The sequence below is a fragment of the Budorcas taxicolor genome, chromosome 2, assembly GCF_023091745.1.
Source record: "Budorcas taxicolor isolate Tak-1 chromosome 2, Takin1.1, whole genome shotgun sequence".
Classification (NCBI taxonomy): Eukaryota; Metazoa; Chordata; class Mammalia; order Artiodactyla; family Bovidae; genus Budorcas; species Budorcas taxicolor.
This window is the reverse complement of record NC_068911.1, coordinates 2,316,042-2,336,754: the sequence shown is the minus strand read 5'-3', so window position 1 is coordinate 2,336,754 and position 20,713 is coordinate 2,316,042. Positions and strand designations below refer to the sequence as shown.

General features: G+C 61.2%; 2 protein-coding genes across 9 annotated transcripts in view; one reads left to right on the top strand and one right to left on the bottom strand.

Annotated features, from left to right (window-relative positions):
* Nucleotides 1–7,942: 7,942 nt before the first annotated feature.
* On the bottom strand, nt 7,943–17,797 carry BRAT1 (BRCA1 associated ATM activator 1). Of its 3 annotated transcripts, none has more exons than XM_052663386.1 (15): nt 17,612–17,797; nt 16,827–17,009; nt 16,599–16,741; nt 15,144–15,298; nt 13,209–13,356; nt 12,405–12,777; nt 12,009–12,125; nt 11,727–11,818; nt 10,941–11,059; nt 10,679–10,865; nt 10,398–10,471; nt 9,749–9,851; nt 9,527–9,625; nt 9,203–9,378; nt 7,943–8,898 (listed from the first exon to the last, which is right to left on the bottom strand). In XM_052663386.1, the coding sequence occupies exons 3-15, from the start codon at nt 16,723–16,725 to the stop codon at nt 8,224–8,226; spliced, it is 2,445 nt and encodes an 814-aa protein (XP_052519346.1). In that variant the 5' UTR covers nt 16,726–16,741; nt 16,827–17,009; nt 17,612–17,797; the 3' UTR covers nt 7,943–8,223. The 3 variants fall into 3 exon arrangements, with proteins under 3 accessions (XP_052519346.1, XP_052519354.1, XP_052519359.1); XM_052663394.1 differs by having other exon boundaries at nt 7,943–8,895; XM_052663399.1 differs by having other exon boundaries at nt 10,398–10,468; nt 10,715–10,865.
* Nucleotides 17,798–19,488: 1,691 nt separating this feature from the next.
* The window catches only part of IQCE (IQ motif containing E), a 40,080-nt gene continuing 38,855 nt past the window's right edge, over nt 19,489–20,713 (top strand). For all 6 annotated transcript variants that reach the window (XM_052654830.1, XM_052654837.1, XM_052654815.1 and 3 more), the window contains exon 1: nt 19,489–19,616. In XM_052654830.1, coding sequence (XP_052510790.1) covers nt 19,581–19,616 — 36 coding nt within the window. In that variant the 5' untranslated portion in view covers nt 19,489–19,580. The remainder of the gene's footprint in view (nt 19,617–20,713) is intronic.

Below are 20,713 nucleotides of genomic sequence, written 5' to 3'. Positions count from 1 at the left end.
TCCAGACCAAACTCTAATCCAAAAAAATACACGCAGCCCTACGCGCACAGCCGCAGATTCACAACAGACCAAACAGGGAGACAACCTAAGCGCCCGTCGACAGGAGTGGACGCAGAAGATGCGGCCCAGGGCACAGTGGAGCGCCCCTCGGGCTTGAGAAAGAGCGGAACCGCGCCGTCTCCAGCAAGAGGGACGCAACCGGAGACGACCACACTAGGTGAAGCAAGTCAGGAAGAGAAGCGCCAGCCCCGCGGATACCGCTTATATGTGGACTCTAAGATACGGCCCAAGTGAACTTATCTACGAAACAAAAGCAGGCTCACAAACACAGAGGCTAGACTTGTGGTGCCAAGTGGGAGTCGGGGAGGGAGGGATTGGGAGCTCGGGCTTAGCGGGTGCAGACTGTCATACACAGGATGGCAGACAAGGTCCTCTTGTATAGCCCGGGGAACTCTGTTCAATATTCTGATAAACCATGATGAGAAAGCACGTGAAAAAGGATTTATATGTATAACTGACTCACTCTGCTGCACAGCAGAAATCAGAACACTATAAATCAACTACACTTGGATAAAGTTGTTTTAAAAGACACAAGTTTAAACATACGAAAGTGAATAAATAAACCCAGTGGCAGGAATCCTCCTCAGAGACAAGAGGAGAGACACGGAGGGAAGAAGACCACTGACCCCAGAGGCAGAGGCGAAGGATGAGGCCGTGAGCTGAGGGGCCCCTGAGCCTGGCAGGGCCAGGAAGGACCCCCACGTAGGGCCTCTGCAAGGAGGCCCTACCCAGGCCTTGACTTTGGACTCCATTTAAGAAAATTAATTTCTGTTATTTTTCAAACATGCATTTGGCTGCCCTGGGTCTTCACTGCTTCCCGTGGGCTCTCTTATTGCGGAGCATGGACTCTCTAGTTGTGGCATGCTGGCTTAGCTGCCGCGTGACACGTGGGCTCTTAGTTCCCTGACCAGTGATTGAACCCCTTCCACTGCACTGCAAAGCAGACTCTTAACCACGGGACCCCCAGGGAAGCCTCCACGCTGCCGTTTATGGTCATTTGCTACAGCAGCCTCAGGAGAGGACTGGGCGCGTGTGCGGTCAGCCACGTCCGACTCCGCGACCCCGTAGACGGGAGCTCGCCAGGCTCCTCTGTCCACAGGATTCTCTGGGCAAGAACACTGGAGTGGGTTGCCGTTCCCTCCTCCAGGGGACCTTCCCGAGCCAGGGATGGAACCCGTCTCTCTTACACTGGTGGGAGGATTCTTTACCACCACGCTGTAGGAAACGAATGGGGCTGGAGAATAAGAAGCCGCTTCCTATGGTTGTCATAGGGTCAGGAAAACATCCAGAATGCTCTCGGCACTCAGTGGCTCCTTACACCACCCATCTGGCCGAGGCTTGGACACCCGCTGTGCTTTGGAGAGTGGGGACTGGGCGCTTCCCTTCTGTCCATGGGCAGCAGACAAGGGTGAAGGCGGACGTCCTGTGGGCACAGACAGGGACGCAAGGGCTGAGGGGCTCATGCCATGTGCGATGGGCAAGATGAGCTGAGCAGGGTCTCTGGGCAGAGATGGGATCCTGCCGGCCAGAGGGACAGCATAGACAAACGCCTGCGACCTCCCGCCAGAGCTCAGCGCTGGCTGGGGCTCCCCGCAGCCTGGGGGACTCGGAGGTTCCCCGCATCAGAGGCAGGACAAGTGGGCCTGACATGCAGCCCAGGCCAAGAAGGGCGTCCTGTGGGTGTGGCGGGCAGAGCGGGCAGGGCCTCCAACTCCCGCACCCTGCCGGTGAGGACGCCTTTGGAGCTCCAGGTCAGCATTCACTCGGGGTGCCCAGGTCTGGAATCCCATGTCCCTCAGGGAGCAGCCAGACCAGCTGGGCTGCCGGGGTGGGCTCACCTCAGGTACCCCCAACACACACATACACCAGATACACACTCACACACACACTCACACACACACACAGACCCATACACACACACATACGCACTCATACACATACATACACTCACACACACACACACAGACCCATACACACACACACACTCATACACATACACACATGTATACATGCAGATACACGCTCACATACATACACTCACACTCACACTTGTACCTACATACTCACACACATAGACATACATACATACATATCCACTCACACACAGATACACACTCACACACATAGACGTATACACACATAGACATATACACACGCATACACACATGATACACACACACACAGACATATCCACACTCACATACAAATACACACATATACACAAACATATACACACTCATACACACACACATTCACACTTATACATACAGGTGCACACTCACACACATAGACATACACACATATACACACACACACACGCATACATACAGATACACAGACATATACACACAGAGACATATACACGCATGCATACACACGTACATGCACACACATATACACTCACGCACATACAGATACACACGCATATACACACATAGACACATATACACTCACAAATACACACACATTCACACTTATACATACAGGCGCACACACACAGACATACACACATACACACACATGCATACATACAGATACACAGACATATACACGCATGCACACACACATGCACACATTTACACACATATGCACACATGCATACAGACATACACTCACACGCACATACAGATGCACACTCATACATATACAGACACATACACGCATAGACACATACACACACTCACAAATACACAAATGCATACACATACACACTCACGTATACACACTCACACACATCCACACACACTCACACACCCAGACATATGCACACACCAGTGACCCTGCCCCTGCTGGCAGCAGGGGCCCCTTCCCAGCACCCACAGGCTCAGCAGAGGCTGGGGAAGAGCGTGGGCGTCCTTGGCCTCCAGAGGGCAGACCCCCACCCCATGTCTGCGTCTGCCTCTCCTCCTGGGCCTCTTGCCCCCCACCCCCCCATCCTTGCCCGACGGTGGTCCCTGCGGGCGGGGGCCCAGAGGCATCCCACAGGAACAGAGAAGAGGCGGGGCTCAGCGGCCCCCTGCCTGACGACATGGTCCCCGCAGGCCAGTCTGGACTCTGGGCACTGGGCGATGCTCCCCTTGGATCTGAATGTCGCCTGTGCGGGCTCTGGGGAAGCTCGGCCCCTGCGTTGGGTCCCCAACGACGACAGCTCTGTCCCCAGGTGCCCAGGGCAGGGCAGGCGCCGGGGTTCCCAGGACCGAGGCCGCATCCTGCTCAGCAGCGACAGGGCTGACTCCAGGCAGACAGTGTCCTCCCCTCCGCCCCACCTGGCTCCTCACTGTAGTACATAGGCCATCCAGCGCCCACCTGGGTGGTCACAAGGGCTGATGGAGCAGCCGGGACGTGGGCATGGTGGAGAGGAATGCCATCCACACTCACTCTGATGGTTTCTGACCTGAGACCCTGGCCCAGCGCAAGCGGCCCAGCGTGTGTTTGGTGGACACAGGGGGCTCGGGGTGTGGGGATCTGGCCAGGGACCCCACCTGAGGCCATCTCCTTGGGATTTGAGGTGTCCTAACCCCTACAGATGACCTGAGCCCCCCTGCCCCACAGGGAGACCCAGGAGGCCCAGCGTCCAGTAGAAGACCTTGAGGCCATGGGCTCCCCAGCCAGGCCTGTGAGGACTCGGGCCCTGGCCACACAGAGCCCTGCCTGAGGGGGTCCCAGCTTTGTGGCCAGTTTGAGTACTCAGAGCCCGCAGTCCAGAAGCTTCTCCAGGCAGGCACAGGAGGGGTGGGGGTTTTTGGGGAAGGCAATGAGGGGAGGGTCCCAGGTGAAGGCAGAGGCAGCCTGAGGAGGCCAGGCTGCATCTGGTCGGCCCCCGAGACACCCCTCGACGGCCCCCAGCCCCAGGCCAGGCCTCCCACGGCCCATCCAACCACACTCCCAGAGCCAGATGAAGCCACATGGCCACAGAGCCTTTCAAGGACTCCCCGTATCTAAGGATGAAGCCCAGCCTTCCCCACGAGCCGTGAGGGTCCTGGCCATCCTGCCCACCATGTCCCAGGCTTGCCGGCTCTGTCTGACCCAGACACCATCCTTTTTCTCCCTCTGGGGTCCCTCAGCCTAGAAGGTACCCAGCCCCTGCAACCCCGGCAGGGATTCCCGAGTCAGGGTGAGCCCCAGCCTGGTGGGGTGCCACGGAGCGGGGCCGCCACTCCTAGCTGCCCCCCGTCCGCCCCGGCCCCCTCTCCCGCCTGGTCTCACTTCCGGGTCTCTGCCTGCAGCCCCGCCCCCTGCCCCTTGCAGGGAGGACCCCCACCCCTCACTTAGGTGTCAGCCCCACGGCTACTTCCTCCCAGGCGCCCTCCTGACACGCACTGCCACCGACACACGATTACCTGGTCAGTGTCTGTCTCCGGCCGTGAGAGCACGTTGGGGGTTGTGTGTTCCCTGAGCAGCTAGTGCAACGCCCAGCCCATAGTGAGCGCTCAGCCCAGGTGGGCGCACGGCCACGTGTCACAGCCCGGCATGCACACCCCTGTACATACCCCGCGTCCCTGCCGCACACGGCTCTCCGAGCACGTCCACACAGACATGCTGGCCTCCAGGCACACACATGCACGCGCATGCATGCTTGCACTCACTCCCAGAGTGCTGCACACATGCCCCTCCACACACAGGGCCCTCACGCTGTGCACACATGGGCACACACACAGCTGAGCATGCTTGCTCATGCCGTCCCCGCCACCCTCACTCCGACAGGCGCCTGAGCTGCTGTTTGCCGCCTCTGCCTCCGGCGTGTTTGCCAAGCAGTTTCCATGGCGACACATCTCAGCTCGGCTGGGAGCAGGGAAGATGGCCTCCATGGAGGGGACGAGACTTGAGGTCTCTGCATCCACCAGCTCCACCGGCAGGCAAGGGCAGGTGCTCCCCAAAGTGGAGATACCACCCCTGGCCCAGCCTGTATGAGGCTGGCACCTGAGGCGGCGGCTCTGGAACTTCTGGGTTACATGCTCCAGGGCGAAGGTCACTCAGTCATTCAACAAACCCTGTATGCTGGCTGCACAGTCACCTGAGGCACAGGCCTGGCTCACTGAAGCTTTCAGTGAGGCTAGACTGTTATCCCAGCATCTGGCTGAAGGCCCATCCCACAGGTCAGTGGTCCCTGAGCATCGAGGCCTGGCCACTCACCCTCTGCTTACATGGGGCAAGGAAGCCATGCTCCCTGCCAGCCCACATGCTGGAAGACCAAACACAAAAGCAACCCTGATTCTGCACCCCTGCCTGAACCTCCATCCTCTGTGCCGCAACACCTGTGAAGGAGGGAACCTGCCCGGTAACTGGCTTTGGCCACCCAAGGCGACAGCGACACTGTGCCAGGGCTCAGCCCAGGATGGCATGCTTCTGCCTGCTCTCCCGTGGGCTCCTGCAGTCTGCAGCAAGGGGAGGGGACGTGGGGCCTCCTAGCTGAGACTACCACCCCCCAACCCGCCACAGAGCGAGCCCAGAGTAGCAGTCTGCCAGGCTGGCCTTGAGACCCTTCAGATACAAGAAAACGTGGTTTTAAGTCACTGGCCTGAGACTGCTTGTTACACAGCAGTAGCTAAGAGACACACCCTCTTCCTCTTCCAAGGGCCTCATGCAATCAGTACAGGCCAGAGCGTGTGGGTTATCCATGGACCCACCCTGTGCCTGAGCCTGGTGGTGGAGAGGACCACTGCTGCCTCCTGGGAGCCCACAGCACTTCAGAGAGGCGGGGTGAGCCGCCCAGGCCCTGCGATGTGTAGGAGAAGGTGGGCATGGCCACAGAGCCTGGCTGGAGCAGAGCTTCCTGTTTCCTTCCCCTTGGACACCTGTTTGCAAACATTACTTCCTGGGTAACTACGCCTCAGTTCAGTTCAGTTCAGTTGCTCAGTTATGTCCGACTCTTTGTGACCCCGTGGACTGCAGCATGCCTGGCCTCCCTGTCCATCACCAACTCCCGGAACTTACTCAAACTCATGTCCATTGAGTCAGTGATGTCATCCAACCACCGCATCCTCTGTTGTCCCCTTCTCCTCCTGCCTTCAATCTTTCCCAGCATCTGGGTCTTTTCCAGTGAGTCAATTCTTCCCATCAGGTGGCCGAAAGATTGGAGTTTCAGCTTCACCATCAGTCCTTCCAATGAATATTCAGGACTGATTTCCTTTAGGATGGACTGGTTGGATCTCCTTGCAGTCCAAGGGACTCTCAAGAGTCTTCTCCAACACCACAATTCAAAAGCATCAATTCTCTGGTGCTCACCTTCTTTATAGTCCAACTGTCACATCCATACATGACTCCTGGAAAAACCATAGCTTTAACTAGATGGACCTTTGTCGGCAAAGTGGTATCGCTGGTTTTTAATATGCTGTCTAGGTTGGTCATAGCTTTTCTTCCAAGGAGCAAGCGCCTTTTAATTTCATGGCTGCAGTCACCATCTGCAGTGATTTTGGAGCCCAGAATGCACTCTCTCAACTGTTTCCACTGCTTCCTTGCCCACTAGGTCATCACTGCGGCGACTTTCCAGCCCGTCGTAGTCTGGGGCTTCTCTCGTTGTGGAGCAGGGGCTCCAGGGCGCACAGGCTCCATGGCTTGGGTGCACAGGCTTAGCTGCCCTGTGGCATGCGGGATCTTTCATGACCGGGGATTGGAACCCTTGTCCTTTGCATTGCAAGGCAGATTCTTAACCACTGGGCCCCCAGGGAAGCCCACGCTTTTGCTTGCAATACTAGTCATTTGTCTTTTTTCTTAGCCTAGCTAGAGGCCTTCGCTGTTTACTCGCTAAGTTGTGTCTCACTCTTTTGGGACACCATAGGCTGCAGCCCACCAGGCTCCTCAGTCCATGGGATTTCCCAGGCAAGAATTCTGGAGTGGGTTGCACTTCCTTCACCAGGGAATTTTCCCGATCCAGTCAAACCCTGATCTCCTGCACGGGCAGGCGGGTTCTTTACCAGGGAAGATTGACTTGAGGCCTACTGACTTTCTTGATTTCTTCTAAGAACCAGTTGTTGGTTTCCTGACTCCCTCTATTAATTTCCTGTTTCATTGATTTCTGCTCTTTTATTATTTCTTTTCCTGTCCTTACTTTGGGTTGAATTTGTTCTTTTCCTGGTTTCCTAAGGTAGCAGCTTAGTTTATTGACCTTAGATCTTTCTTTTCTCATACATGTATTCAATGCTCTAAATACCCCTCTGAGCACTGCTTCGCTGCAGTCCATAAATTTTGATAAGCTATAATTCCATTTTCATTCAGTTAAAAATATTTCTAAGTTTCTCTTGAGATTTCTCAACTGCGCAGTGTGCTTTTGAACACTGAGACTCACCTCCGGGAGGCAGACAGTAAAACCCCCATCTTACCCGGGCCCACGCAGCCGGGAGGCGAAACCGCCACCTCACCCGGGCCCACGCAGCCGGGAGGCAGCAGAGCTCGGCTGCACTACCTTCTGCCCAGCCCCGAGGACCAGCCCAGAGCTAGACTCGGCTGATGTCATGGGTGACTCCGTTGCCTGGCCAGTGAGCGCTGAGCTGCTACAAGGTTGGAGGGTTCGGAGACTGAAAGTCTGGCCTGATTGGGCCCAGGGTCACTGGCCTCAGGGCCAAGGCCGAAGCCACACTCTCCAGCCTGAGCTGTTGGCTCTCTGAGCCTGGGTGTCCCTGGGGCATGGTGGGGTCTCAGCAGAGGAACCCCCACCCCAGGCCAGGGAAGCACGTGGCGCCCGTGCAGAGGGCCCTCCCCAGCTGTGTCTCTGAGCCCCACGGGGCCTGGGCCACCCCTAGGCCGTCTGAGTCGGTGACCCACTGGCATGGTCACAAGACATTTATTTTGAGTAGAAAATGAGCCATTTCTTCAGCAATACATCAAAATGGGACTCCTTGACCTTGCTGGGCTCGCCTGGTCCTGGATCCCCTGGAGGGTCCCCTGGGCGCCCGGCCAGACCAGGGCCCCTGGGAGGGCAGGGCCCGAGGAAGGGTCGTGGGGCCCCAGCAGGGTCCCGGGGAGGGCAGGGCCCGAGGAAAGACTGGGGCCACAGCAGGGTCCCGGGGAGGGCAGGGCCTGAGGGAGGGCCGTGGGCCCCAGCAGGGTCCCGGGGAGGGCAGGGCCCGAGGAAGGGTCGTGGGGCCCCAGCAGGGTCCCGGGGAGGGCAGGGCCCAAGGAAGGGCTGTGGGGCCGCAGGGTCCCAGGGAGGCGCCACTCGGCTGGTCAGTAGCAGTCGGCCTCGTTATCTCCCAGGACGCCCACAGTGGCCAGCATGTCCTGCAGGAGGGACTGGGGGCTTCTCTCCACGTGGTCACTGCTCTCAGCCAGTGTGTCTCGAAGGGCCTCCAGGTCCATGGACCTCAGCACAGCCAGGACAGCCTCGGGCGCCAGCTCCCCCAGGGGCTGACTCTGTTCACCGGCCCGCCACCTCCGCAGGGCGGCCTCCACGGAGGCCACGTTGGGACCATCCCCCACCTCCTGCTGGCTGCCGGAGAGAGTGGCCTTGGCCTTCAGGAAGAGGAGGAGGTCACAGGACTTCTGGGCCACGGGGCGGTCACAGTCAAACAAGGACCGGAAGGCGAACTCGAAGAGCTGGACCCGGCAGAGGGCCTGCAGGGCCTGGGTCAGTGCGCCGGGCGGGGCCGCCGTGGAGGGGCCGCGGGGGCCCAGCAGCTGCTCCAGGAACACCAGCGCCAGCTCCAGGCCCTGGACACGCACCTCCCAGTCCGGGTCCCTGCTCGCCGCCTGCAGCACCGGGGCCACGGACTGCTCCGGGTCCTCAGCCACGTCTGCGTAGCCGTCCCGCAGCCACTCGGTGAAGACCCGCATGACGGCCCGCCGGGGGAACCCCTCCGAGTCTGTGGTCAGGACGAGCAGAAGCTCGTCGAGTGGGGTCTTCTGGAAGACAGAGCGCGAGGCGGGTGGGTGGGGGCCAGGCACAGGGGCGGCAGGGAGGACCCCCGAGGGACCCCTCGTGAGTGCTGGGGCTCGGCCTGCTCTGCCTCCTTCAGGCCACGTGCCCCTGGGCCCCCCACTTGCTCATCTGTCAAAGGGGGGTGACCATGTCCAAGTGACAGGGGTGTAGGAGGCCGAGCGGGAGACTCCGGGCCCTGCCCACACCCGCGGCAGACCCGCTTCACCCTGGCCATCAGGAGGCTGGCCAGGGGTGGGCCGCATGGCCGTGGGGCCCACCGTGTCCTACCTGCGGGACGGCTGGGTGCTCAGGGCTGGAGGGGGCGGCGAGCAGCCCCCAGCTGGACAGCTGCCCCACGGCGGCCACTGCGCTTGCACGGACGTAGCTCTCAGGGTCTTGCAGGAGCTGCCTAGTGAGCTCGGGCACCTCCGAGCCTAGCAGCGCCTGTCTGAAGCTGCCCTGCCCTGCGGGTCCAAGCAGCCACAAGCAGCAGTGACCAAGCGCTGAGTCCACGGCCCCGCCTCACTCCCCCAAAGGCAGCCAAGAGGGCCCAAGTTCCCACAGCCTGGGGGCGGTGCCAAGGCCAGGCCAGCCCCCGAACCCTGCGCTCACCTCCCCAGTGTCTGGTCATCTGGGTCAGGAACTCGAGGCCCGAGTCCCTCACCTCCCAGCAGGGGCTGCACAGGCGCTTCTGTAGCACGGCGAGCAGCTCTGGGATGGAGGGACGGCTCAGGGAGGCCTGCCCCGGCCCCCACCTGTGGCCTCCCTGCCGTGCCCCGGCCCCCCGCCCCACCCTGCACGTCCCTCGGCTCCCCCGGGGGGGGGGAGGGTTACCTCCGAGGACCAGCTGGGTGGAGGGCTCCAGGTCACAGCAGCCGGGAGGTGTGGCTGAGCTCAGGAGCCAGCGGAGTGTGGCCTGGAAGGCCTTCTTCAGAACCTGGGGCGGCAGGGTAGGTAGGGGTGAGCTGGCCCCCGCCCCGCCCAGCGCCCTCCACGCCTGCCTGGCCCTGGGTTGTGCGATAGGGACGGCGTGCTGGGGGAGAGGGGACCTGGGCCCAGCTTCTGTGAGGCCGGAGCCTCTGGAGGAGGCAGACAGGCATCAACACGAGACAGAGAAGCAGAGGGCGGCTCTTCTCGGGACCCCTGGTTCCCAGGTCAGACGGGAACACCAGGGCCTTTTCCTGAAGGCCTGCCACCTAACCCCCCCACCCCGCCGCCTGCTCAGGGCATGAACCACTGACCCTGCGCCTCACAGCATAGCAGCTCTGGGGCTGTGAGAACAGGGAGGCTGGCAGGGAACCTCAGGGAACTTGGTCCCACGCATTAGGCCCACCCGATTCTAGTCTCCGTCTCTCAGAGAGAATTCTTGGGAAGACTGGGCCCTCTCCCTGCTTCCCACGGCCCCTCCCTCAATCTCCACCAGCCCCGAGCCCAGCCAAGCCCCAAGCAGCTGCCTGCCCACCCCCGCCCGCCCTGCCCGTACCGTGGGGCTGGAGTCGGGGCTCACGAGGTACTCCAGCAGGATGGCAAACACCTGCGTCACCAACTCCTGGGGGCCTGTGACAGACGTGGATGGGTGAAGCGCCCAGCCTGCCGCCCTGGGGCCTCCCGCGCCCAGAGGTGTCAGCCCATGGAGAACAGGGGCACAGACGCCCTCAGGCAGCTGAATCCCGGCCCCTCCCGGGAGGAGACAGGAAAGGACAGCGGTCCCGGGACGCCGCTGAGCGATGCCCGAGCTGTGCAAGAGAACACATTCTCACTCACCCAGTCCCTGAGACAGGACCCCCAGGAAATCCAGGGCAGCTCGCTGGACACGGACACAGCCCACCAGCATTGTGCACAGGCGGCCGCCTGCCTCGGAGCTGGGGGCTGCTGAGCCATTGCAGAATCGCAGTATCGTCACCACAGCGGCAAGCAGGGGTGCCTGGGGCCAGGGCGAGGGGCGCTGGGGCTGGGGCGGGGAGGGAGCGTCAGTGCCAGCCGCAGGTCCCGCTGCCAGGGCAGACGCGGGCCGGGCCACACCTACCAGGGGCTGCAGCAGCTCCAGGTGGGCCAGGGCGCTGCACAGGAGACCCACGCACGCCGACCTGGAGGGCGGGAACGTGTCCACGGCCATCAGGTCGCCTGCGGCCCCCTCCAGCAAGCCTGGGGGGGAACACGCTCCTGGTGAGTGGGCCCCTCCTGCGAGGCCGCCGGTCACTGATTCCTACCAGAGACGGGGCTGGCAGCTCTGAGCAGTGGCCATGCCGGGTGACATATAGTCTGAACCTGTCTGCAGGGCTCTCGAGTGGAGTCCCGTTCTCCCGGCAGCCCGTGCAGGGGCTGGCTTCTGCTGGTCAGAAGGCCCCTCTCTCCCTTGACGTGGGGCTACTGGGCACAGCAGGCTCCCTGTGTCTAACCCCCAAACCGCCATGCAACTGAAGCAGACAAGCTGTGGCAGAGGAGACCCGCTTTCCCATCACAGAACAGCCAGTCTGGGAGGACGAGTGCCAGGCCCAGGTGCCCAACATGGTCAGGAACAGTCCACGCAGCCAAGGCCCCAGAATCCACCACCGACTGCAGGGTCGGCAACTCTGGGGCCCCCCTCGACGATGCCACGGGGTTGGGGAGGGGACGCTGCCCCACGAACTCCTGGTGGCACACGAGCCAGTCACTGCCGAGACCACGGCCCACAGCCCTGCCAGCCTCACTCTTGGCTGGGGAGGCGAGCCAGGTACCTCGATGCCCACCAGCCTGCCCCGGCCCCAGGGATATGCTCAGGACCCCAGGGTTCTGCCTCCCTGCACCCGCCCGCCCTTCCCCGACAGCCTACGTGGCGTTCCGGGGGCCTGAGCAGTGGCTTCCAGGACATGGGCCAGGGGCTGGAGGAGGATGCCGAAGGCCTGGATCCTCAGCACCTGGGGACTGCAGACAGGACAGGGTGAGGGTGCCTGCCCCTCTAACACCCCCACCAAGGCTGGGGCAAGGGGTCAGAGCTGGGGACCGGAAGACAGCGACCCTGTAGCCTCCTGACTGGCATGCCACCAGGAGCAGGGGTCCTGGGAGGTCCTTGACCCCACTGCCTGCCCTGCACAACATGAACCCTGGCCCTTACCAGTCCTGCAGTTTCAGGATCCCCGCGGCCAGAGGCCCTGCCTGCGTGGGGCTCAGGCGGCTGAGGGCCTGTGCTGCGGTCTCCCACAGGCCAGGGTCAGAGCTCAGCACAGAAGAGCTGCAGAGGAGGCCCCAGAAGCCAGCATTACTCCTCCGTCCAGCCCACACCATGCCCAGTGGGCAGCTGTGCCCGTGGTGCTGGGCGTGCCCGACCCAAGACCAGAGATCGTTCCCAGTGTGCAGGCTTTCAGACCCCCTGAGGGGTTCCCCTGACTCGAGGCAACCTTCTTGAGGAGCCAACGAGCAGCGGCCCCGGGTGTGATGGTCGCCCTGAGACCTCAAAGGAAACGAGCGGCACCCCCTCCCCCCGCCCGGCAGCTGCGCCCGGGGGCCTGACCGGGCCACGCTGAGGAGGAGGTCCACAAGCGCGTGCGGGGCCGGCACCGGGTCCTTCTCGAGCAGGCGGGCCACGAGGGGGCTCAGCCGCGCCCAAAGGCCCTGCGTCCAGAGGCCATGGCAGTGCCCGAACGTGGTGGTCAGGACGTGCAGGGCCTGCGTGACCCGCGGGGCGGCCTCGGAGCGCAGGCAGTCTTCGAGGTGACACACGACCTTCCGGGCACAGGCCGGCCAGTCCCAGGCCTGTGGGCAGACGCGCCCCTCAGCGGGCCCGCGCAGGGCCAAGTCCAGGACACGCACCAGGAGCTGCCCGGCGGCGGAGGCCACAAACAGGCTGGGATCTCCCTGCAGGGAGAAGATGGTGTCAACAGCACCTGGGGGGGGACAACGGGGCGAGGGGGGAGAGACAGGGTTCAGCTGGGACAGTGTCACGGGGCAGCAGGGACGCTGGAGACACTGAGGGGCTTCAGAGCCTGAATCCCGCCCGCTGGGGAGGCAGGGTGAGAGGCCCAGCCTCCCCCCGCTCGGAGGCTGGAACCAGCTGGGGGTTCACAGGGTGGGGGTTTGAGAACCCTTGCCACTTTGGAGCCTTCTAACCAGTCTCAAAGCCACCCCAGCTGCTGAATCTGACCTACAAACCAGAGCACACTGCACAGCCTAGAGGGGCCCCAACACTTGGTCACCCCGAGTGTTCCTCTCAACAGCCCTGTGACACCACGGCCACTCTCCCATTCAGAAGAAGAACCCAGCGCAGCCCAGGAGCTCACACAGGGATGGGGAGGGCAGAGACGCGGGCGGCACTCACCCGAGTCGGCAAGGAAGCGCAAGGCACTGGGGTGCTGCGCCAGGGAGTGCAGGCCTTGGATCCAGCCGCTGCGCACGGAGGGGGCCGCCCAGGCCGCTGCCCCGAGGGGGCCCGGCTCCCCGAAGAGCCCGGGCAGCAGCTCCCCCTGCTGGAAGTGAAGGAGGAATGAGCCGAGTGAGTCCGGCTCTGCCTCCCAGGGAGAGAACTTGGGAAGGAAGGGCTGGGTGTCACACTCAGGCTCCGACCCTGTCACAGTCCGCTCCAGAAGCCCCTCCCACCGCAAACACTGGCCAAAATGCCAAACGACCCCTCTGACCATGACGCCCTGTGCCCGAAGACACCCGCAGGTCTCCACAGCCCCCTGCGCTCTGCGCTTGGCACGTGTGGTTCGTGCCCTCCTCCAGATGTCCCCCGCCCCAGACTCCCCAGCACACCCCATGCGTCAGGCCTGCCCTGCACATACACCTGCGCAAAGCCCTTCGGACCCAGCTGCGAGCCCGCTGCCCGGCCCCGCAGCAGGCAGTGCCCGACTCCCCACTCAGTGCCCATCTGCGCATGGGTGTCCACCTGCGGCACAGCAGCACACCGCCCTGACCCCTGCCATGTGCCCGAGGTTCCTGTTCCCCACAGGGCCCAGTACAGTGAGTGGGAACTCGGGGGCTGCCTCTTTCCCCCAGAGCCCCTCCCTGGGGCCGTGACTTGCTCAGAGCCTTGTCTATCTTGACAATAAAATGCTGGCCCCACCCTCGAGGGACAGGGTGCCTCTAGTCATCTCAGGCTCCGGGTGCGGGATCCCTGGGCCGAGAAGACACTCTTTCAGTCACTGGAGGATGAGTCTGACCCCACGATGGCCTTACGGGGCACCGCTGCTGGTGGCAGCCCACAGGGAGGCCCTCTGTGGGATCACCCGTCATCTAAATGGCCCCCCCAAAGTTACAGCCCTCCTGGGGGCAGCCTGTAGCCAGTGGGAGGGCACCAAGGCTCAGCCCCCAGCCTCATGTCGTCTGTCCGCATGCCCCCTGCCCAGACGGGGCCCATGCTGAGCATCTCACTGACAAGCAGCCCTGGGGTTCTGTGAAAGGGAAGCCAAAAAGGGAACAGGAGCCCAAGCCAGTGACAGGGGCCCAGGGCCCAAGGCAAGCTGCCTCTGCGACGCAGGGCCCAGACCTGCCGTGCCCCTTGTCCCCGTATGCAGGGGCCAGCCACTAGACAGAAGGGCAGCCCGCGGCCTGCTAAGCCTCCACAGCCACGGTTGGCTGCAGGAAGGAAAAAGAGGAGATGGAGGAGAAGAGACGGGAACCAGGGAGTACCCAGGAAGTCAGAGAAGCTGGGAAAACCCACGTGATTGGGACTGAGGATCTGTTTCAGGGAGGCAGATGGTGTGACAGACCACGCCAGCAGCCCGACTTTGCAGGGTCCGCTGTGAGCCCTGCCGGTCCTGTGGCGTTCCTCTACGGAGCCTTCGCTGTCTCCTCACCCGGAGACAGAGGCGATGGCTCCTGACCTGCGAACTGGCCAGGGCTCTCAGGATAACCCGAACGTGATTCTGGAAACGCTGAGGTATGTACGGAAGGATGATCAGACACGAAGTCATCTCCTATAACAGGCTTCAGTGTGGAACACCCTGGAAAGTCTGCCCCACCGTTAGCTGGGGTGGGCGGGGCCTTAGGAGCTTGCACTGCTGAACTGAGGGGCACCCCCGAAGGGGCAGAGGCCCAACCTCAGCTCTGTCTGATTCCAAAAAGTTCACCCTCCACCCCAATCCGTTCCTGGTGAGTTTTTCAGAGGAGGACTATACCCAGGAATAAAAACCCTGTGGAACACGCCAAGGTACGGGGGCGAAGCGAGTTTCAGAGACTTGGGGGCCACGATAGCCACCGCTGCTATGCACCTGCAGGGGAAGGTGGGTCACGCAGGTGGGAGGCCCAGGCTCACCTGGAGGAACTGGAAGCAGTTCTCCTGGGCTGCCAAGATCCCTGCGAGGCGGAGTGCGAAGGACAGGATTCTGGAACTCAGATCCTGGGGTTTCAGCACATGGAACAGCAGCTCTACCAGGCAGGGGTGCTCCTGCAGTAACAGGAGACTGGACCCTGGGGACAGGCCCAGCCGGGACGCACGTCACCAGGGCACCGTGCGTGCCTCCGAAGGGACCGTCCTTCTGGCAACTCCCAGACCCCCTCTCTCAGTCTGTTAGAGTCAGCAGTCCAACCGGGAGTATTTGCAACAACTGCTTCAAAGGACTCATTACTCTAATTCAACAACACCTCGACAACAGGCAAGGGACTTGGACAGGAAATACAAATGGCCAGCAGACCCGAAAAGACATTCTGTCCTGCTGATTATGAAAAAAAGACACAAATAAGAGCCGCAGAAAATCTTCGCCTCTCCAGTGGGTAATCTTCTCTTAAACGGAGAGTACTACAGCAAGACACACAGGGAACAGGCATTCTTCTCCAGACATGGCACCTGAAGTGTCTACACACCAGAGCAGCGCTGCTCACAACAGCCAAGACATGGAAGCAACGTAAACATCCACCAACAGGTGAATGGATGAAGAAGGTGTGGTTCCATTGCACATACACAGTGGACTACGACTCAGTCATATAAGGAGTGAAACAAGACCATTGGCAGCCACGTGGACGGACCTGGAGACTATTGTCCTAAGTGAAGTGAGTCAGACAAGTATCGCCTGATATCACTTACATGTGGCATCTTAAAAAATGATGCAAATTAACTTATCTGAAAAAGAGAAACAGATTCATAGACAAAGAAAACAAACTTATGGTTCCCAAAGGGGAAGGTGGGGGAGTAAATTAGGAGTTTGAGATTAGCAGATACTACATTTAAAATAAACAACAAGGGTCTCTGTAAAGCACAGGGAATTATACTCAACATTTTGTAATAAACTATAACGGAAAACACTCTCAAAGAGTGTGTGTGTGTGTGTGTGCGTGCGTGCGCACGTGTGCGTGTGCGTACGCGTGTGCACGCGTGTGTGTGCGCGTGTGCGTGTACGCACACCTGTTGTTGTTTAGTCACTAAGTCCTTTCTGACTTTGCGACCCCGTGGACTGAAGCCCGCCAGGCTCCTCCGTCCATGGGCTTCTCCAGGCAAGAATCCTGGAGTGGGTTCTCATTTCCTTCTCCAGGGGATCTTTCTGACCCAGGGATTGAACCCGAGTCTCCTGCGTTGGCAGGTGACTTTACTGAGCCACCAGGAAAGCCTACATGCCCTCACCCTAACCATAATTTGTGGGTGAGGAAATATGACAAGCCAGGGGGAGTCTCTAAGATGTAGAGGAACGACCCCAGACAGACGGCCTCTTCCTAGCACAGGGGAGCCCTGCACCCTCCGGCCTCCGGGGAGAGTCGGCAGCTGCCCTCACCCTACCTGCTTCAGTGACTGCCTTAAACCAGTCCAGCAGCTTCTCCAAACAAGTGTCATCTGCCACCGGCTGCCTGGGGTCTGCCAGGACAGCACAGAGAGCCGGGAGGAGCCGGGCGCACTCTGGGTCCATGATGGGGCTGGGCTTCCTGCAGAGGAGATGTCAGGCAGGGCCAGACCCCATCTGCCTAGTCACAGGCAGCCCCCAGCCCCACCAGGCCCCAGCACTTTCACCTCAGGCCAGGTGATGACTCTTCAGAGGGAAACTCCCAGCTGCCAGGACTGCGGTGAAGCCTCGGCTGGGGTAGGACTGGAGGTTGTCAAGAGCAAACTGGAGCCCTCGAGTCTGGCGGTGGAGATGGGAGTCTGGGGTAAACCATGCAGCCTCAGGAGCTCAAAGGCAGCCAACTCTGGATTCTGGTGGGAGGAAAGAGCGTGAAACTGATCTAGGCTGCAGGCCTGTCGAGCTAGGGGCGCATGCCTCTCTGGGGCCAGCCACGTGTAGGAGGCTGATCGGCTTAGTCAGTCAGAGCTGTAAGGGTCTCAGTCCAGCTGGGAGGTGTCTGTCTTTCTGTCTGTCCCTCCCAGAGTCAGTGTGAAAACCCTGCAGCCAGCAGTGTGCGGAGGGGAAGGCGCCCTGCCCACTGTTGGTTCCTCCAGGGACTGCAAGAGCCCCTGCGGGTCTGGCCTGGGAGAGGCCCGGGAGCCCGGCGGTCCTGTGGGCAGGGAGGGCTCTCGCCGGGGTATGGGGTGGCCAGTGACTCTGTCTGCCGGGGTCAAGAGCAAGCTGGGACGTCCGTCTGTCCATCCCTGGCCAGGCTACGTTCTTGAGGAAGGCGCCCTCCCCGTGGACCCCAAGGAGGACGCCAGGCCGGCGGCTGCGGTGGTGCTGGGGCCCAGTCCAGGGGCGCGCACGCGGGCCCCAGGCGGTTCTACGGCCCGGGGGGCCCTGGCCCCTAACCTCGACCCCGCCGGGCCCTCCACAGCGACCGCCACCCCTCCCCGGGTGCGCGCCTCACCCGCTTCGCTTCCCTCAGCCGCCGCAGGCCCCGCCCCGGGCCGCGCGACCCGCCGGGACTGGAGGAGGCGAGGACGGGGAGGACGCCCCTGGAGGCCACTCTGAGAGCCCCAAAGGCCCAGGCTCAGGGAACGGGCTAAGGAGGAGCGGGACAAGCCGCCGCCAAGCCCGTTGCCTGGACCCGTCACCCGACCAGGGCGCTCAGAGGTGTGTGCACCGGAACCCAGCAGGCTTTGCGCCTGGAAGGCGTGGCTTTCGGCGGAAGGGGCGTGGCCTCGCCGACCAAAGGCCCGCGTGTCTGAGCTGGCCAGCAAAGCAAAATGCTAGCCGCGCAGCAGGCACGCCTTCCTCTACTTACAGAGGGATTTCATCCTGACTAAATTCAGAATGCATTTACTGTCCCTGCCCCACCAGCGTCATCATCCTACCACACCACCTGCCCCGTGTGCGGACTCCATCCGTGTCACACAGCGCGCACTTTGGAACCCGCAGCTGCTCTAAGCACTTTCGGTTCGGTTCAGTTCAGTTCCGTCGCTTAGTCGTGTCCGACTCTTTGCGACCCCATGGACTGCAGCACGCCAGGCCTCCCTGTCCATCACCAACTCCCGGAGCTTACTCAAACTTATGTCCATGGAGTCGGTGATGCCATCCAACCAACTCCTCTGTCGTCCCCTTCTCCTCCCGCCTTCAATCTTTCCCAGCATCAGGCTCTTTTCCAATGAGTCAATTCTTCCCATCAGGTGTATCAGTCCCTCCAGTGAACACCCAGAACTGATTTCCTTTAGGGTGGACTGGTTGGATCTCCTTGCACTCCAAGGGATTCTCAAGAGTCTTCTCCAACACCACAGTTCAAAAGCATCAATTCTTTGGCACTCTTCACAGCAGCTCTTTCTTTCCCTTTATATTAGAGGACACAAGCACAGAGAAGCTATCACTCGCCCGGCACCAAATACCTACCGATTAATCACCTGTTGTGTGCCAGACACTGTTCCAAGGGACAGCAGTACAGTCGGGAGGGAAACAGCCCTGCCCCAGAGAGCTTACATTCTAGGCAAAGGGAGTTCTTGTAGATAATAAAGGTCAGGGGGCTGGAAAAATACAGCAGGGCAGAGGAACAGAGTAAATGCCCTTGGAGGCCTGTAGGAAGAGAAAGGGCAGATTATGCTTGCTAATAGTTTAAATGAACCTTGCAGCCCAACGGGCCCAAAGATCTTCATTATACACACTGAATACAGCGAGTGTAAACTCTTTTTTTTTTTTCTTGTCCTGTGACTGCGTTATAACCCTTGGGCCTAAGATCTTTTTTTTTTTTTTTTTTTTTTGTCCTCTGACTACATCACTGGATAGGCTACCCACTCCAGTATTCTTGGGCTTCCCTTGTGGCTCAGCTGGTAACGAATCCTCCTGCAGTGCCAGAGACCTGGGTTTGATCCCTGGGTTGGGAAGATCGCCTGGAGAAAGGAAAGGCTACCCACTCCATTATTCTGGCCTGGAGAACTCCATGGACTATACAGTCCATGGGGTTGCAAAGAGTCAGACACGACAGCGACTTTTTTTTTTTTACATCATAACCCTTGAGCCTAAGATCCGAGATCAGGAAGATGGTTTTCTCAATGCCAGGCGTTCAGAGCTAGTAGGCTGTGGACTCCCTGTCCCTTTCCCCATTACCCTGCTAAATATTCATTAATGACAGCTCTGCGAGCTAGAGCGCTGTTTCAGCTCCGCCCCGCTCTCCGCCCCACACTCTGGGCGCGCAGCCGGTCGGCCCGAGGGTGTCCCCGGGCACACCTATAGTCGGCCGGGCTCGCCACATCCGGGGCTCGGCGGGCTAGTGCGGTTGCCATGGGAGCGGGGTCGCGGCGGGCGCTGGGGCCGTCGGAGAGGCTGCGGGCAGCCGGGTGGCCTGCGGAGCCCCGGAACCCGACGGCCGAGCCCGCCGCGCCCCGGGGCGATCGGGCAGCGCCGCCGCCATGTCGCTGGGCACCGCGGGGCCAGCCTCGGAGACGGTAAGCGCGGCGGGCGGGGGCGGGGGGGCGCCCTCAATGCCTCCCCCGCCGGGGCGCGGGCCGGAGGGAAGGGGCGCGGGCCGGCGGCCGCCGGTGACCGCAGCCATTATTGTTACCGCATAAGAGCGGACCTCGGGCCGCCGCCCCTCGGCCAGCCTCCAGCCGCCTCTAGTTCCCCACTCGCCCTTGCCCTGGCCGCCGCTTCCAGGAAGCCCTCCCGGACGCTGCGCCCTCGCCGCTTGGCGCCTGCGAAGCCGCGCCTGAGCGGAGCCTGCGATCGCGGCCCGCCGGGGTGACGGAGCTCCCTGCGTAAGTGCCCGCCAGCACGGCCGTTCCAGGGCTGGGGGCCTCGGACGGGGCGACGGACCCGAGCCGTGCCGGGTGTGAGGGAGGAGCCCCAGGCGCCGAATAGGGCAGGTTTTCCGGAGGAGGGGCCGCCCGCCCAGGGTGGCTCCCCCGGGTCAGAGCGAGCGTGTTCTCAACTCTTCCTCCACCCAGTGTTTCTGGGGCGTCAGCCATCAGCTGTAGATACCACTGTGGGTGGATAAGCTGCACTCCGGTGGCGAGGTGATGGGACTCGGGATGGAGGTGAGGGAAAACACGGCAAGAAAAAAAAAAAAACCAAACGGATCGTGTCCATCAAGTCAGAAAATGCTCTGCAGAAAATAAAACAGGCCACGTAAGGGAGGCGGGGTGGTGAGCTGCTTTAGATTGGGTGCCAGGAGCAGCCCCCGAGAAGTTGGAGCAGCGGGGTGAAGATCTGAGACACCGGGGCCAGCAGGTGCGAAGGTCCTGAGGTGGGAAAGTGCAGGGTTCCAGGGCACGAAAGAGAGCTCGCTGGGATCTCACTGGGCGGCCTGCGTGGATGGAAGGGAGCCGTGGACCTGAGCACGGAGAGCCTTGCAGGCAGTGGTCCGGGTCTGAATTCACTCCTGCCACAGTGGGAAGGCTTTGGAGGGCTCCAGAGGCTTTGGAGCTTGACTCACAGGTTGCTTCCTTCACAGGGAGCAGATGGCAGAACCCGGCAGGGCTGCTGGGCGCTCTCCCCAAGTGGGGGCTCAGGGTTCCTGCCACTTGTCCCCCAGGGCGCCGAGTCC

Coding starts and splice junctions, on each gene's coding strand:
- BRAT1 (XM_052663386.1), bottom strand. CDS start 16,725: ATGGACCCAGAGTGCGCCCGGCTCCTCCCGGCTCTCTGTGCTGTCCTG. Junction 9,379..9,526: donor GATGACCAGACACTGGGGAG/GTGAGCGCAGGG, acceptor TTGGACCCGCAG/GGCAGGGCAGCTTCAGACAG. Junction 8,899..9,202: donor AGCACCCAGCCGTCCCGCAG/GTAGGACACGGT, acceptor TCTGTCTTCCAG/AAGACCCCACTCGACGAGCT.